The 14692-nt window shown below is 45.2% G+C and overlaps 1 protein-coding gene across 2 annotated transcripts in view; it reads right to left on the reverse strand.

The window, feature by feature from the left end:
* Nucleotides 1-14692, reverse strand: part of FXR1 (FMR1 autosomal homolog 1) — a 96411-nt gene that overhangs the window by 38795 nt on the left and 42924 nt on the right. For both annotated transcript variants that reach the window (XM_077487908.1, XM_077487909.1), the window contains exons 2-5: nt 14490-14542; nt 14313-14406; nt 8844-8915; nt 4108-4256 (exon numbers count right to left, since the gene is read on the reverse strand). In XM_077487908.1, coding sequence (XP_077344034.1) covers nt 4108-4256; nt 8844-8915; nt 14313-14406; nt 14490-14542 — 368 coding nt within the window. The remainder of the gene's footprint in view (nt 1-4107; nt 4257-8843; nt 8916-14312; nt 14407-14489; nt 14543-14692) is intronic.

Raw genomic sequence — 14692 nt, forward strand, 5'->3', positions numbered from 1 at the left:
TTGCAGGCACAATACCAGAAAGGCGCAGCGGCTCAGATTGCCTGGAAGCCTCTGGTCTTTTAGGGGATGCAACACTAGGGATACAATCAGGTTCATCAGGAGCCGACGACATAGGCACAATGTTAGTGTCCCTGTAGAGTTAGTACCGCTCCCCTTTTTTAAAGACATTTACAGGCCACAAAAAGGAGTACCAGAGTGTAGTATTAACACACCTCAGAAGGGAGACCCTTTAATGGGGCTCACCAAGCCCCTGTGCAACAATCCTGCCAAACACCTTAGCCTGTCAAGCAACACCTGGTGGCCCACGTGACCCGGGAAAGGAAAAATGAACCACTGCAAATGCCTGGTTCAGCATCCCACAGCTGCCTTCTGGAAGCACAGCATGCTTGGCTGTGCGCGGTCTGGCAAACAGGCCCGGCTGCATTTCGCATACGACGTGAATCTCCAGGCTCCCAGATTAGACTACGGCACATGCACACCTCCGAGCGCACAACGCCTAAGGCGAAGCCGTGTGCGCCATGGCCACCAAAACTGTTGAGCACAGCAGCGCTCTTGCGAATGCACATATGCCATGGCAAAACAATGCAAAACGTGCACCATAACTCAGGTAAAAAAACAGCCACACACAGGCAAAAAAGGTACACTTGCAAACACCCACAGCTAGCCCAAAACTCCCATGTATGGTCACCGCAAACAGGGGTCCAGCCTCTAGCTAGCTTGACTGCTTGTTACAATCACTGGACACCCCACAAAAACGTGCCCAGCCACCTTGCAGACACTGGTAAAAAACAAAAAAAAACAAACACCGATGTACTTCCTGTATGGGAGGGGTTATATAGGGGGATCACTTCCTGTCTAAGACTTTGTCCAATCACCTAGAGATGGTGTATAACCCAGTAGGCAATGAATATTAGCCTCACTCTGTGTCCCATGATGTATGAAAAATAAAAAAATAAAGTGTCAAAGTTTGTCACCATTCTATGAGCGGGCGCAATTTTGAAGCATGACATGTTGGGTATCAATTTACGCGGCACAAATCATCTTTCACAATGTTAAAAAAAAAAAAAAATGGGCTAACTTCAAATTTTGTGTTTTTTTTAATTAAAAAAATAAGGTAATTTCTCCCCCCCCCCCCCCCCCCAAAAAAAAATAAGTGTTTGTCACACCTTATTTGCACAGCGGTCTTGCAAAGTATTGCAACAACTGCTATATATATATATATAATGTTTGGGGCTCCAAGTAATTTTCTAGCAAAAAAATAAATAAAAAAAAAATAGGATTTTTAAAACAGCTTACCTGTAAAATCCTTTTCTTTGATGTACATCAGGGGACATGGAGCCATAGTAATAACTATGTGGGTTATATCGGCATATTAGGTGCTGGACACTGGCACGCCCCCTTAAGGTGTGAATTTCCCACATATAACCCCTCCCATTACTGGGAGTCCTCAGTTGTGTAGCCAAGCAAAGTGTATAAGAAGGGAGGGACCTCTGTGTCCCCTGATGTACAAAGAAAAGTATTTTACAGGTAAACCGTTTTAAAAATACTATTTTCTTTTCTTACATCGGGGGACACAGAGCCATAGTAATAACTATGTGGGATGTCCCATAGCAATGGCAACTGAAGGGGGGGGGGGGGGGGGGTTGACGGGACAGAATCAGGGAAACAGGAGGACACCGATAGACAGATCACCCGTCCCACGTGTGATCCGTCTATCAAAGTGCCTGGACAAGGGGGAGGGGCTGTATGTGACGGCGCGCGACGGGGAACACACAGCCATTGAAATTAAAAGGTGTGATGTTCCCAGCGCTCTAGTCAACCAGGCGGCTCTCCTCTCTTTTCCCTGCACTGGAGAGAACACACTGGCTGCACTTATCTCCTGCACCGTGTCGCCAGTCTCTGACCATCTCCTGTATACATTTATAAAGAGAGTCATTTTCGGTATCGGTTTGCGGCCTAGTGTATTTTTCATTTTCAGTGTGGTTTCGGCACCAAAAGACCCATTCGGTGCACCCCTAGAGCAGTCGTTTAAAGGGTTAATGGACTGAGCTACTCCAATTGCAGCCAAAACTGCAAAAGACATCTTGTCCTTAAAGGAAAATCCAACCTTAACTTGCTGGATCCTTTAACATCAGTGCATTATCCACTGTACATGTGAGGCTCTGCTCACTGAGGTGATTGCAGCATTAATAGCTGGAACCTCCCATTTCTTTCATAGAAATGTTCCCATTCAGAATACATAAGCCATGCATGAATAGGAAAAAACATCCCCAGGTGGGGGGAGGTTCAAATGAACCCTATTAGAGGTAGATATCTCAAGAATTGGCAGGCAACAAAAGGGTTAAGCAAGGGAGTAGACAAACACCAGACTTGTGCGGCTACTCCCGCCCTCTTAGGATCCTCTGAAGAGGAAAAATAAGCATCTTCCAATATTTGGGAAGATCTACCTGATCCCCAGCCTCCTGCACCTCAACAAAAGGGCCCAGTGGTAAATCCTCCTTTCAGCTAATGGCCGCGACTTGCCCACAACATTTTTTTTTCCCTTTTTAAAAGCACAAGAGGCAGCTGGCTGGCATTCAAATAGATAAAAATCGCCAATCTGGGGGCCCAGGAAGTGATCAGACCCCCCTTCATACCTGAGGGTCTGAGCTGGCTTGAACGGAGGGGAGAGTGGAGCTTCTGCTGTTTCAAGCGTCAGAATGGTGAGTGCTCAATACAGCCTCCAGTGGTGACACAGACATGACAATACATGGAAGGAGAGATTATCTCCCCTACCTTTCTTCGCAGCAGGGTTTGTCAAATAAAAACCCAATCTTCGCCCTTCACAGTAGGCTCCGAGACCTTGAAAGGAAACCTTCAGGAACAGGGGTACACTGAGGTAATCCCGCAATCCTGGACCTGCAAGAAGACCCTGCCAGTAAACTTTTATTGGCCTTACTACCAAAAAGTACTAGATCCCAGGGCCCAGCTCTAAAAGCATTCGCAAGCAAAACCTTGCATTTTCGGATGACGAGACCGGGATACCGTTCATTTAGTCCATTATGGAGACATCAGAACTGATCCGGTCAGAATGGCTGGCTCTCAAAGGATTACTGCCCGTGGAGCTCAGTACACACATCCTTACACGTGCCCAAAACCTTCGACACTGGCGAAAAAACTGAAGACTCCCAGTAATGGGAGGGGTTATATGGGGGAAGTTCATGCCTTAAGGGGCGTGCCAGTGTCCAGCACCTGATATGCCGATATAACCCACATAGTTATTACTATGGCTCTGTGTCCCCTGATGCAAGAAAAGAAAAGAAAAGAAAAGAAAAAAAAAAAAAAGATTTTAACTTTTAAAACAAAGTGTACAGCCACCTGAAGGTCCTAGCCTACAACCCAGAGTCTATAAATACTAAGCCTATATCCTGAACTGTATGATTAAAATACTAGAATTTATAATTAGATTACTGTTCTCTACAAAAGCCCATGTGCCAGTCCATACTAGTCTTCTCCCGGATGCAAGCTTCAGAGGACTACTGCTCTTTGCCCAAGTACAGTGATGTTTCAGCCACAGTCCATTATCCCCCCCATGACAACTAGAGCTCTGCAATCAGCAAAGCTTACCCTCCCTTTGTATTACAGAATTAAATCTGCCCCTCAGCAGAAGCATGTCAAAAAAACACTGAGTGATTGTTGTTCTCAAGTTTCTGTAAACAGCTTAATTCACACGTGGTAGTTTAGGTATATCAATAAAAAAACAATTGCCCCACTGGAACGTGTGACAAATTTCAAGAAACACAGTTAAAGGCCCCTTTCATACTACTGCAACTTAAAAGTCACACGATTTTGCCACGATTTCAGGGAATGCCTGCGCAAACATGAGGTATATGGACGTCAACTCGCATCAAAGTCAGACCAAAGTACAGTGACTACTTTGAAGTCGATGCGACTTGCAGTCACACAGATATGAATGGTTATCATTGGGAATCATGAGGTACGACTTGTCATCTGACCCCGATGTCCAAAGTTGCACAAGTGTGAAAGGGTTCTTATGCTACATTTAAGAAAAGATAAACAGAATACATAACTAAATAAATGGACAGTAGAAAGGCTGAGACAACTTACGCTTCTCTCAGGTCTTCTGGTACGTCCACCATGCATTTAAAAAAAGAATTCTTTGTGACAGGCTTGTTCTGATTCACAGGTCGAAGGCGCTCAAATGTGACAATTTCATTGTAGGTAGCATCACAAGCAGCATATTCGATAACATAAAACTAAAAATATAGAACAAAATGAAGCCATTTAAAAAAATAAAATTACAATCACCACTAAAAAAACATTTTCACACATTTACAATTTCAATTACAGTGGAAAATATCCAGTTTGCTATACAGACACAGTTGTGTACTGTATAATATATTTTTTAAATTTGCACAAACGACGTTTCTAAAGAAATATATATATTTTTTTAAATATCAAACATGTTATATTTACCTGCTCTGTGCAATGGTATTGCACAAAGTAGCCTCGAACAGGAGAGCTTCAGGGGTCCCCACCTGCACACTCCATTTCTAATCTGTGTCTGCCCCCAAAGCAAGCCGCTTGCTATGGGAGAAACCATACAGGCTCTATCCCAGGCTGGGCTGTGTGCGTCCACTGACATACACCGTGGCTCGCCCCCACCTCAACATTTGACTGACAGCCACAAGAGCCAAGTCCCGGTAAGTAGAGGCCAGAGAGAAGAGTAGCAGCAGTGCACAGAGCAGGATCAATGGACAGGTTAAGTATTTAAGGGGCACACAGCAAGCTGTAAAATGTTTTAGGGGTTTACCTCCTAGTTCAAGCAGTGCTGATGCACAAGGCAAAAAAGAAATCTGCTAGACAGTCCTAGGGAAAAAAGGGACACGCACCACACATACTTGGTAATACAAGTAAGAAGGTCCGCAGACTCTTGCGTCAAAGAGAATTTGGATTTTGGCATGCATTTTTTGGTGCTTGTTCCAAAAAACAGTTGTTTCTTGCAGGAAACTCAGCATTTCTAGTTAGCAGCTTTAGCAAAATCTTCTAAAAAGGCCTGAGATTTGTTCATTGAGTATTCATACCCACAATTGTCTATTTGCACAGTGTAAACAGGCCTTCACCCTCAATCACTTGCTTTTATTTTTCTCCTCCCTCCGTTACTCAATTTCACAATAAAAAAAAACTTTTTAGGGGTGGGGAGGTCAAATGGCCTTTCTACAGAACTCAGGTCTTGCAGCTTCTTTCTCGCAGAGAAATATGTCAGTCACCCAGCCAAAGCCTTCTAGGGTACCCACATTGCACAACCAAGGAGGGTTCAGGGCAATTGTGACCCACACAGCACATGCAGGTCAGAATGTATGTGGGTTGGTATTGTTTTAATGAGACCTTAGTTGAGTAAAATCATGAGTTGAGATCAGTTTTTAAAGCATAGTCTGCAAGACACCTTTTTGTCCTTGTGTATACAGGGGTTGGCCAAAAAATAGGATTTTTGTACTCGCCGTAAAATCCTTTTCTCTGAAGTTCATTGACGGACACAGCATCTTCATCTTGACCTTAGGGTTGTCCCCAAGCAGTGTCAAAAAAACAAGGGGTGGGAACAGCAAGACAATAACTCCACCCATAACAACCAGAGCTCCTCAACGGAGGAGTTGCAACCTTAAACAGCCACCTGTAAAACCTTGCGGCCAAAGCAAGCATCCAAAGATGCACTCACATCAACCTTGTAAAATTTTGTGAAAGTGTGAACGGACAACCAAGTCACCGCCTTACACACCTGGGAAGCAGGCGCTTGATGTTGGAAAGCCCAGGAGGCACCAATTGCCCTGGTTGTGCCGTGACAGCAAAGGGAGGTGGCCGCACCCTTATGGCATAAGCCTGAACCACAATCTGTCTGATCCACCAAGAAATGGTGTCCGATGAGACCGCCAGTGCCATCTTTGGACGAGCCACAGATACAAACAGCGAGCCCGAAAACAAGCCGTAGCAGACAGATACACCCGCAGAGCCCAGACCACGTCCAAGGAATGCAAAGTCAACTCTTTTGGGTGCCACGGCCGAGGACGTAAGGACAGAAGCACAATGTCCTCATGAAAATGGCCACGGGGGGGGGGGGGGGCGGCCTCCCCACATGTCAAACACAGCACAAACAACCCAAGAGGAGAAGCGGACTCCCAACACCCAGCGCAGGCCCCTGCCAGGACTCAGCGGCACCCTAGGTACGTGCAACCGCACCCCCATGTGCCCATTCACACAGCAGCCTATAGCATGGGGAGGGAGGAGGAAAGGGACAGGGAGAGAAGGGAGAGTGAGAGACCCCCTTAATCAACCTTCCAGGGAATGCCCAGCCGCTCCAACCTGCCGAGACAGGTGGAATCCTAATTTACCCCTCCTGCAGGGACTGCTGGATGCATTCCACAGACAGACCCAACATCCGAACAGTATGGGGTGGCTGTTGGCCATGGCACACTGACACAGGCAGCAGTAGCCTGGTCACACGGGTGCCCCAGAGCATATAGCTCCTTGGCCACCCCTGGACCAGACAGGGCATGAGGTCGTGGCCGACCCAACGCATAGCTAGGGCCTGCTCATGCTCAATGGCCAGGCTGGGGAGACTACCAGGATCTAGATTATCCAGCCTGTCACCAAGCCCGGCTGTCGAGTGTAGATCACAGGAATCAAAAAATGCAGAAAAGAGAAAAAAAATTCCCAGGACCAATGGTCCCACCGGGAGCCATGTCCTTCTACACTAGGCAGGGAAAAAAAACTGAGCTGCTGAATGCAGTGTGAGGGGCTATAGCCAGTAGGACCGCCCCCTGGGCAGTACTGTGCTAGTGGTGTTGTTTTTAAGACTTTCTGCCTAGTCCTCTCCTAAATGGGCGATATAACCCCAAGGTCAAGATGAAGATGTGTCTATCAATGAATGAAAGAGAAATATGGAAACACCAGGTAAAAAAAAAATAAAAAAAAAAAAATAAAAAAAAATGTAATTGTTACTAAATAGGATGTTGGACCACCCCGAATTCTCCTGGAAATTGATAAATATAAGTCTTGGATGTGGATAATGGAATGTGATACCAGTTGATCAGGCTTATGCTGATCAGATGACATTTTCCCAAAAACTGCATATGCAGTCATAACCCGATACTGTACCTCTCTACACCACAAATTGGCAACTTAAGTCGCAAAGGCACCAGCAACTTGCTCTCTATGAACCATCATGCCCGCTTTGAAACTCCATGAGATCTGACATGACTCCATATCACTAGCAGTGCACAGTGACTAATGAAAATGAGGCCTCCCACCTGTTAGGTGTCCCATCACACAGCAGAATGCAAAAGAATGTGAGAAAAGGGGGAATTTTAAGATTCCTCATGGGATTGTGGCGGGAGGTGTTTTAAGCACCCAATTCAACGGGAGGTTTTGTTCATCATACAAGGACAGCTGATTAGGAATGTTCTGGAAGTCCGGGGGGGGGGGGTCCTTTAGTTCATTTAGGGTTACCTGAAACAACACGCATCCCCCTCCCCCCTCAGAACATTCCAGAAATACCTGGGACCACTATTTAAGTGGCAGACTGAAAGGGGGGGGGTCTTTTCCAGTCACCAGAGGGATATTTGAAGAGCGCCCCACTGATTACGTTTCCAGTTTTAATGCATTTATTGTTTAAAAGCGTTACAGTGAATAGTTAATGGTTTATAGATTTGTGAAAACCAACAAAAAAGGCGCAGCTGTTATTAATCCAGTTTGGTGTGTCTAGTGTTCTTTGTATGTTTGATGTTCATGCCATCTACCATCCCATGGAACATCACTTCCGCTTTCAATGCTAAACATGTGGTCACTTTCACATCTGCAAATCATGCTGCGTTTCCGTATTTATTTCCAACCCCTGTATTTGTTTCATCACAAATACTGGACCTTGCTGGTTTAGTGGGGATAGCCTGTTTGTTGCACAACTCCTGTAATACCTTTTACTCCAGTGGTGAAAGATTGTACAGTTTTCTTTTGCTAGGGGGGTAGAACTTGCAGTCTGAAGTTAATATGTTTATCCAGTTATGTTCTGCTGGAGGTGTGGGTCCTTTTGTTGTGGTGATTTTATTATTACTTGAGCCCATCTTCCAAAGAAATCCTCCATATCTGGGAATAACTGCATACGATCCAGTTTGGTGCTTGGGCAGAATGTTATGACCTTTGGAGAGGACTGTTATTTCCGGTTCTGAAAATTTGTGATCTGACAAACTGATGCTTCTGTATTCTCCATTATATCCATATTTTCAGCACATTCATTAGATACCTTGGAATTCTGATTTAGCATTCAGGCCACAGATATTAGAAAGTGTAGATGTGTTGGTTGAGTTTTTTTTTTTTTTTTTTTTTTTTTGAGTAGTATCCAGAGTATTTTCTTGGTATAGTATCTGCAAATTATTCTACTTCTCATTCATAGCATGTCTTTGATGTCACCTTTGTAAAGCTTCAATTTTATTTTTCACTTAGTGTATGTTATTAGGAAACACTGTCTGTAGGGTTTCAATAACAGACCAAGCTTTCATTTCTCTATTGCAATTCTTTCACCATACAGTTTGTGTACAAAATGTTTCCTCAAACATATCAGAGTACTAATCCATAAGCAATAAATTCATCAGTGCAAGCATAAAATGCTTCCTTGAACCTGCACAAGTACTGCTTGGTCTTGAGGTGGTAAACCCCTCGAAAGCTTGCCCTGGAGTTGGGGGGGGGGGACTACAACATTTGCAATTAAACCAGTAGGATGTGAAGGTCAACAGATAACTACAGTGGATTAGTATACATAAAAAAAAAAAAATTGAAAAAATTTCAATAACTACCTCCCCTTTCATCATTCGAACTTTAGCAAGCCACCACCCACAAGGTTCTTGGTCATTGGCTCTGGAGTAAACCTGTAAAGAGACAAGAGTATGTTGAGATGTACATAATAGTTTTAGAATAACAATCCCCAGACATTTTGTGAAAAAAACATTAATATAACTAATATAACATTTAAAATACAAAAAATAAATGATTTAACATACTTTTTTTTTTAAATGAAACTTTATATAAATTAATCAGAAGGATGTATCCAACAATCATCACCAAGGGCACATATATTTGGTTGGAGATCAGTATATTGGGTTCCTTTACTCTGAGTACATGCCAGGACACAGGGCATCTTCCTCTTCATTATGATTAGAGTTATATGCTGCCACCTGGCCAAAAAGAAAAAAACACAGGAACCACACCCCACCCATGATCCCTGGCCATCAGGCAAGGCTTCAGTTTTTGAAGCTAGCCATAAACCAGAAAAGCATAGCAGTGGGAGCCCTGTGATGTAGTACAAAAAATAAATAAAAAAAATCTGCAGCTTTGCATTGAACCTGGATGCTAGAAAATTCACATCTGGGGTTCCCCAGCCTCGGCAGAACACTTTGAACACCTCTGGGTGAAGAGCCCACGCCCTAGGAGAGCATCCGCCTGCTAATTTTCCACGCCTGGAATGTGGACTGCAGACAGTGCAGGAACATGGAGTTCCACCCAAGGTATTCTCTTCTGGGCCGCCTGACTTCTCATGCCTACTTAATGATTTATGAACACTTCCAATTGAATAAACAAAGCTTTAAAAGTTGTTTTAAACCCACTTACAAAAAAAAAAAAAAACCTGCAAGACAAAAGGCATAATACGCTAGTATGCATACTAGCTCATTATGAATTACCTTAGATCGAAGCCTCCACAGCGGTCTTCGTACATCACTCCCAGAGTTCCTTCTGGGTATCTCGGTCTCTGGCACTATGATTGGCTGGAGCTGCGATGACATCACTCCTAAGTACTTGCGCGTGAGCAGCCAGTACAACACACTAACTGAAGCAAGGGCACGTACGTTACATTGCTTCAATGCACGTGTGCCAAGGACGTGGGCAGATACAGGGGTCATCTCCCAAACTGTTTAGGAGATATCTCCAGGTTTAGGCGATATCTGGGGTAGCTACAAGTAAGCCTCATTATAGGCTTATGGTCAAGCGATGCCCGCTCATCTCCCCCTCCTCTCTGCAGAGCCGGTATTGTAATTGGGCGCCTGCACCCACAGCACATGTGTGCACCGCGCTGTGTGACTGGCCGGGTAATCTTGGACCTGTGACATGTCCCAGATTGGCAAGGGGGAGAAGTGATGTCCATTCCGGTGCTGCAGTGCGCCGGGAAGAAGTGGGAGCATGTCAGGGGGTCACCTTCCCATAAAGCGGACGTTGCATTTTTGGGTGGAACTCTGCTTTAAATATCAGGATCTCATCCATTGGACACAAGGGTCTTACTGACATGAGGAACTAGTAGAATCCAAAGGCATGCTCTATTTCTTGGTGAACTTTCTATGGGATACTGCTGAGCAAACTTTTTGCCAGAAAGAGCACTAAGGCTGCTTTCACACTGGGGCGGTATTCAGGCGTTACAGCGCTAAAAATAGCGCCTGTGTAACGCCTGAAAAAAACCGGCCCCTTTAACTCCAGTGTGAAAGCCGGAGGGCTTTCACACTGGAGCGATGCGCTGGCAGGACGGTGAAAAAAGTCCTGTAAGCCGCATCTTTGCAGCGGTGAAGGAGCGGTGTATTCACCGCTCCTATACCGCTACTACCCATTGAAATCAATGGGACACCGCGGCAATACCGCCGGCAAAGCGCCGCTGCAGCGGCGCTTTGCGGGCGGGTTTAACCCCTTTTCGGCCGCTAGCGGGGGTTAAAACCACCCCGCTAGCGCCCGCACACCACCGCTAAAACGACGGTAAAGCGCCGCTAAAAATAGCGGCGCTTTACCGCCGACGCTGCTCCCGCCCCAGTGTGAAAGCAGCCTTAGAGCGAGCCCGGTCCGCATATAAAACATCCTTTAACCACTTTCAGACCGGACCATTTTGCTGGTAAATGACCAGAGGTCTTTTTACAATTTGGCACTGCGCTGCTTTAACTGGTAATTGCGCGGTCATGCAATGTTGTACCCAAACAAAATTTGAGTCCTTTTCTTCCCACAAATAGAGCTTTCTTTTGATGGTATTTGATTGCCTCTGCGATTTTTATTTTTTGCGATATAAATGGAAAAAAGACCGCAAATTTTGAAAAAAAAAATGATATTTTCTACTTTTTGTTATTAGAAAAATCCAATAAACTCAATTTTAGTCATACATTTAGGCCAAAATGTATTCAGCCACATGTCTTTGGTAAAAAAAAAAAGTCAATAACTGTATATTTATTGGTTTGCGCAAAAGTTGTCACATCTACAAACTAAGGTACGTTTTCTGGAATTTACGCAGCTTTTAGTTTACGACTGCCTATCTCATTTCTTGAGGTGCTAAAATGGCAGGGCAGTACAAAACCCCCCCAAATGACCCCATTTTGGAAAGTAGACCCCCTAAGGAAATTGATAAGTGGCATGTTGAGCCCATTGAATATTTTATTTTTTTGCCTCAAGCGATTGAATAATGACAAAAAAAAAAATTTTTTTTTTTTTTTTTTACACAAAGTTGTAACTAAATGATATATTGCCCACACATGCTATGGGCATATGTGAAATGGCACCCCAAAATAAATTCTGCTGCTTCTCCTGAGTACGGGGATACCACATGTGTGGGATTTTTTGGGAGCCTAGCCGCGTACGGGGCCCCGAAAAGCCAAGAACCGCCTTCAGGTTTTCTAAGGGCGTAAATATTTGACTTCACTCCTCACTACCTATTACAGTTTTGAAGGCCATAAAATGCAAAGATGGCACAAAACCCCCACAAATGACCCCATTTTAGAAAGTAGACACCCCAAGCTATTTGCTGAGAGGCATGTTGAGTCCATGGAATATTTTATATTTTGCCACAAGTTGCGGGAAAATTACAAACTTTTTTTTTTCACAAAGTTGTCACTAAATGATATATTGCTCACACATGCCATGGGCATATGTGAAATGACACCCCAAAATAAATTCTGCTGCTTCTCCTGAGTACGGGGATACCACATATGTGGGACTTTTTGGGAGCCTAGCCGCGTACGGGGCCCCGAAAACCAAGCACCGCCTTCAGGTTTTCTAAGGGCGTTACAGTTTTGAAGGCCATAAAATGCCAAGATGGCACAAACGCCCCCCAAATGACCCCATTTTGGAAAGTAGACACCCCTAAATTTAGGGGTACACTAGTGAGACTAGGTAATAAATGGCGGGTGCCCTGAAACTATAAAAAAATAACTAACCAACCAGAGTCACCTGTAACCGTTATATGGTGATCACTGGTGAAAGGGTTAACTAGGGGGCAATCAGGGGGCTTTATGCGGTAGTATATGGGGGTCCCTGGCGCTATAAAAAGCTGCGGCGAACCTAAATACCTACCTGCCTAACTAGCGTCACCTGTGACACTAATACAGCGATCAGAAAAACGATCGCTTATTAGGCTGGGTTCACACTGGAGCGATGCGGGAACGCCACGAATCCGCGGCGGGTTCCCGCATCGCATACCTCCCGGCGGCAGTTCACACTGCCCTATGCGAACTGCTGGGAGTGTCAGTGAAATGTTAATGACACCCCCAGATCAGTTCGCATATCGCAGTGCGATCTGCAAACTCGGATCGCATGGTGTGAACACCCATGCGATCCGATTCTGCTGCGGACCAAAAATAAAAGGGTCCCTGAACTCGAATCGCACAGAGATCGGATGTGATTTGCACTGCAGTGCGGTGCGAATCACATTCGTTCTCATAAACCGCTGCAATGTGAACCCAGCCTTAGTGACACTGGCGACGGGGGGTGATCACGGGGTTAAACCTTTATTGGGGGGGTTAGGGGTGCACATTAGAACTAAAGGGGGCTAACCCTAACTGCCCTAACAGTTATTAGTCACAAATGACACCAATGCAAAAAAAAAAAATGCAATTGGTGTCACTGTGACTGGGGGGGGGCAGGGGTAATTGGGGGGGTGATCGGGGGGTAAAGGGGGGGTGTGAGTGTGCCTGGCATGTTCTACTGTACGTGTGGTGTGTTGGTGCAACTCACCGATCCTCTCTCCTCGGTGCCGGAACGAAAAATACCGACACGGAGGAGAGATTACATCACTTCCTCTCCTGTGAGGAGAGGAAGTGATGTCAGGGAGCATTTCTATTCGTCGGGAGCGATCGCGAGGGGGTGGCCATGAATGAATGGTCGCCCCCTCATCCCGGATCGCTCCCGAACGAATGCCGACCGCCGCAGGCACCGGGGGGGGGGGGGGGGCGATCGGGCCCCCCACCCGCGGGAAGGCAGGGACTTATATATACGCCCATATGCCTGCCCGTGCCATTCTGCCGACGTATATCGTCGTGCGGCGGTCGGCAAGTGGTTAAAGAAGGATGTACAGGAAGAATATAGGCTGCTGTGGAAGATGCCAGAATCCAAATCCTGACCTTTGAAGTAGAGGAATTGGGAAGCAAAAACTTTAAATAAGTCCAGACAACCTCCACATGGAACAGCACAAAGGCCTTTTTGGGTCTGTGATAAAATCTGACCCTGGAGTTCTTCAGTAGATCCCTTGGAAGAGAAGTCTTCAGCATACTCTTCTACCAGAACATTCTAGTATTCCTTTAACTATTCCTGCACTGGTCCCACTTCTGCTAAAAAGGAGAGGGGGAATACTTTTGTTTGTAACCTATGGGGAGGGGTAGCAGCAGCGACTATCACAGTGCACTCACAAATCCATGCCACAGGACACCCCCCCCCCAAAGAGGTTACATAGACAGCCATTATGGCAGGCAATACCGCAAGGGCCTTTAGGGACTCTACTACCCAGTTGGAGATCATAGTCCTGGACCTGTACCGCACCCTACTGGTCTGCAAGGCAAATTTACAGTATGATTGTGCAGGATCCCGTTCAGGATCCCGTTCAGGATCCCGTTCCACAGGGTCCCATGTGTGACTTCCTGACATTTTTCCGTAGCATACATGTATGTGTTATTGTATATTTTTAGGTGCATAATCCCACTACAGTTTAGTTGGAATGCTATTTTTTTTTTCCAGATTTGTGTATGGGCGTTTTGAACCTGCAGCAAACCAAGTGCTCAAACTACTAGCTGCTTGCATACTATACAAATCACCTCAGTGGCTGCTCAGACTTTTTGGTGCACTGTAAATTTTATTTTGGAAACCTTTGAATGGGAAATCTCCTTTGCAAGTTATGGAACCACGATTGCATAAGTTACTGCACAGTGAGACCTAATCCGAGACGCAGCTTTTCAGTTTCCTTCACAAAAGTGGAAAAACCCCTTTGAACTTTGTTCATTATCAATGAAAAATGCTGACATTTTTAAACGTACCTCAACTTCATCCCCTTCGGTAATTTCTTTCTTGATATCTGGTAGGGGCGGCATTCTAACTTCATGGAATGGAACCTGACGTTCTGGCTGCCAGCTAAAGATTTCAGAGCAATTCTGTGTTAGTAAAAAACATTCACCAGAAGCACACATGCAGAAAGTAAAAATGAGCATACATACTTGTTTTCAAAAACAACCGTGAGCGAATCTTCATGGACATCTTTAATGAATCCCTATAAAGATAAGAAACAAGTGCACTAAAGTTAACCTATGAACAGTATGTAGACATTAGGCATGAGTTAACCCCTCCCACTTCAATAAAAGGCATGGTGATGCATTGTTACCACCTCTGAGGTTCAGTTCACACTAGTGCAGGCCGTGCT

This window comes from Lithobates pipiens, unplaced genomic scaffold (genome assembly GCF_037356315.1).
Source record: "Lithobates pipiens isolate NorthernLeopardFrog02 unplaced genomic scaffold, aLitPip1_a1.2 Scaffold_18, whole genome shotgun sequence".
Taxonomy (NCBI): Eukaryota; Metazoa; Chordata; class Amphibia; order Anura; family Ranidae; genus Lithobates; species Lithobates pipiens.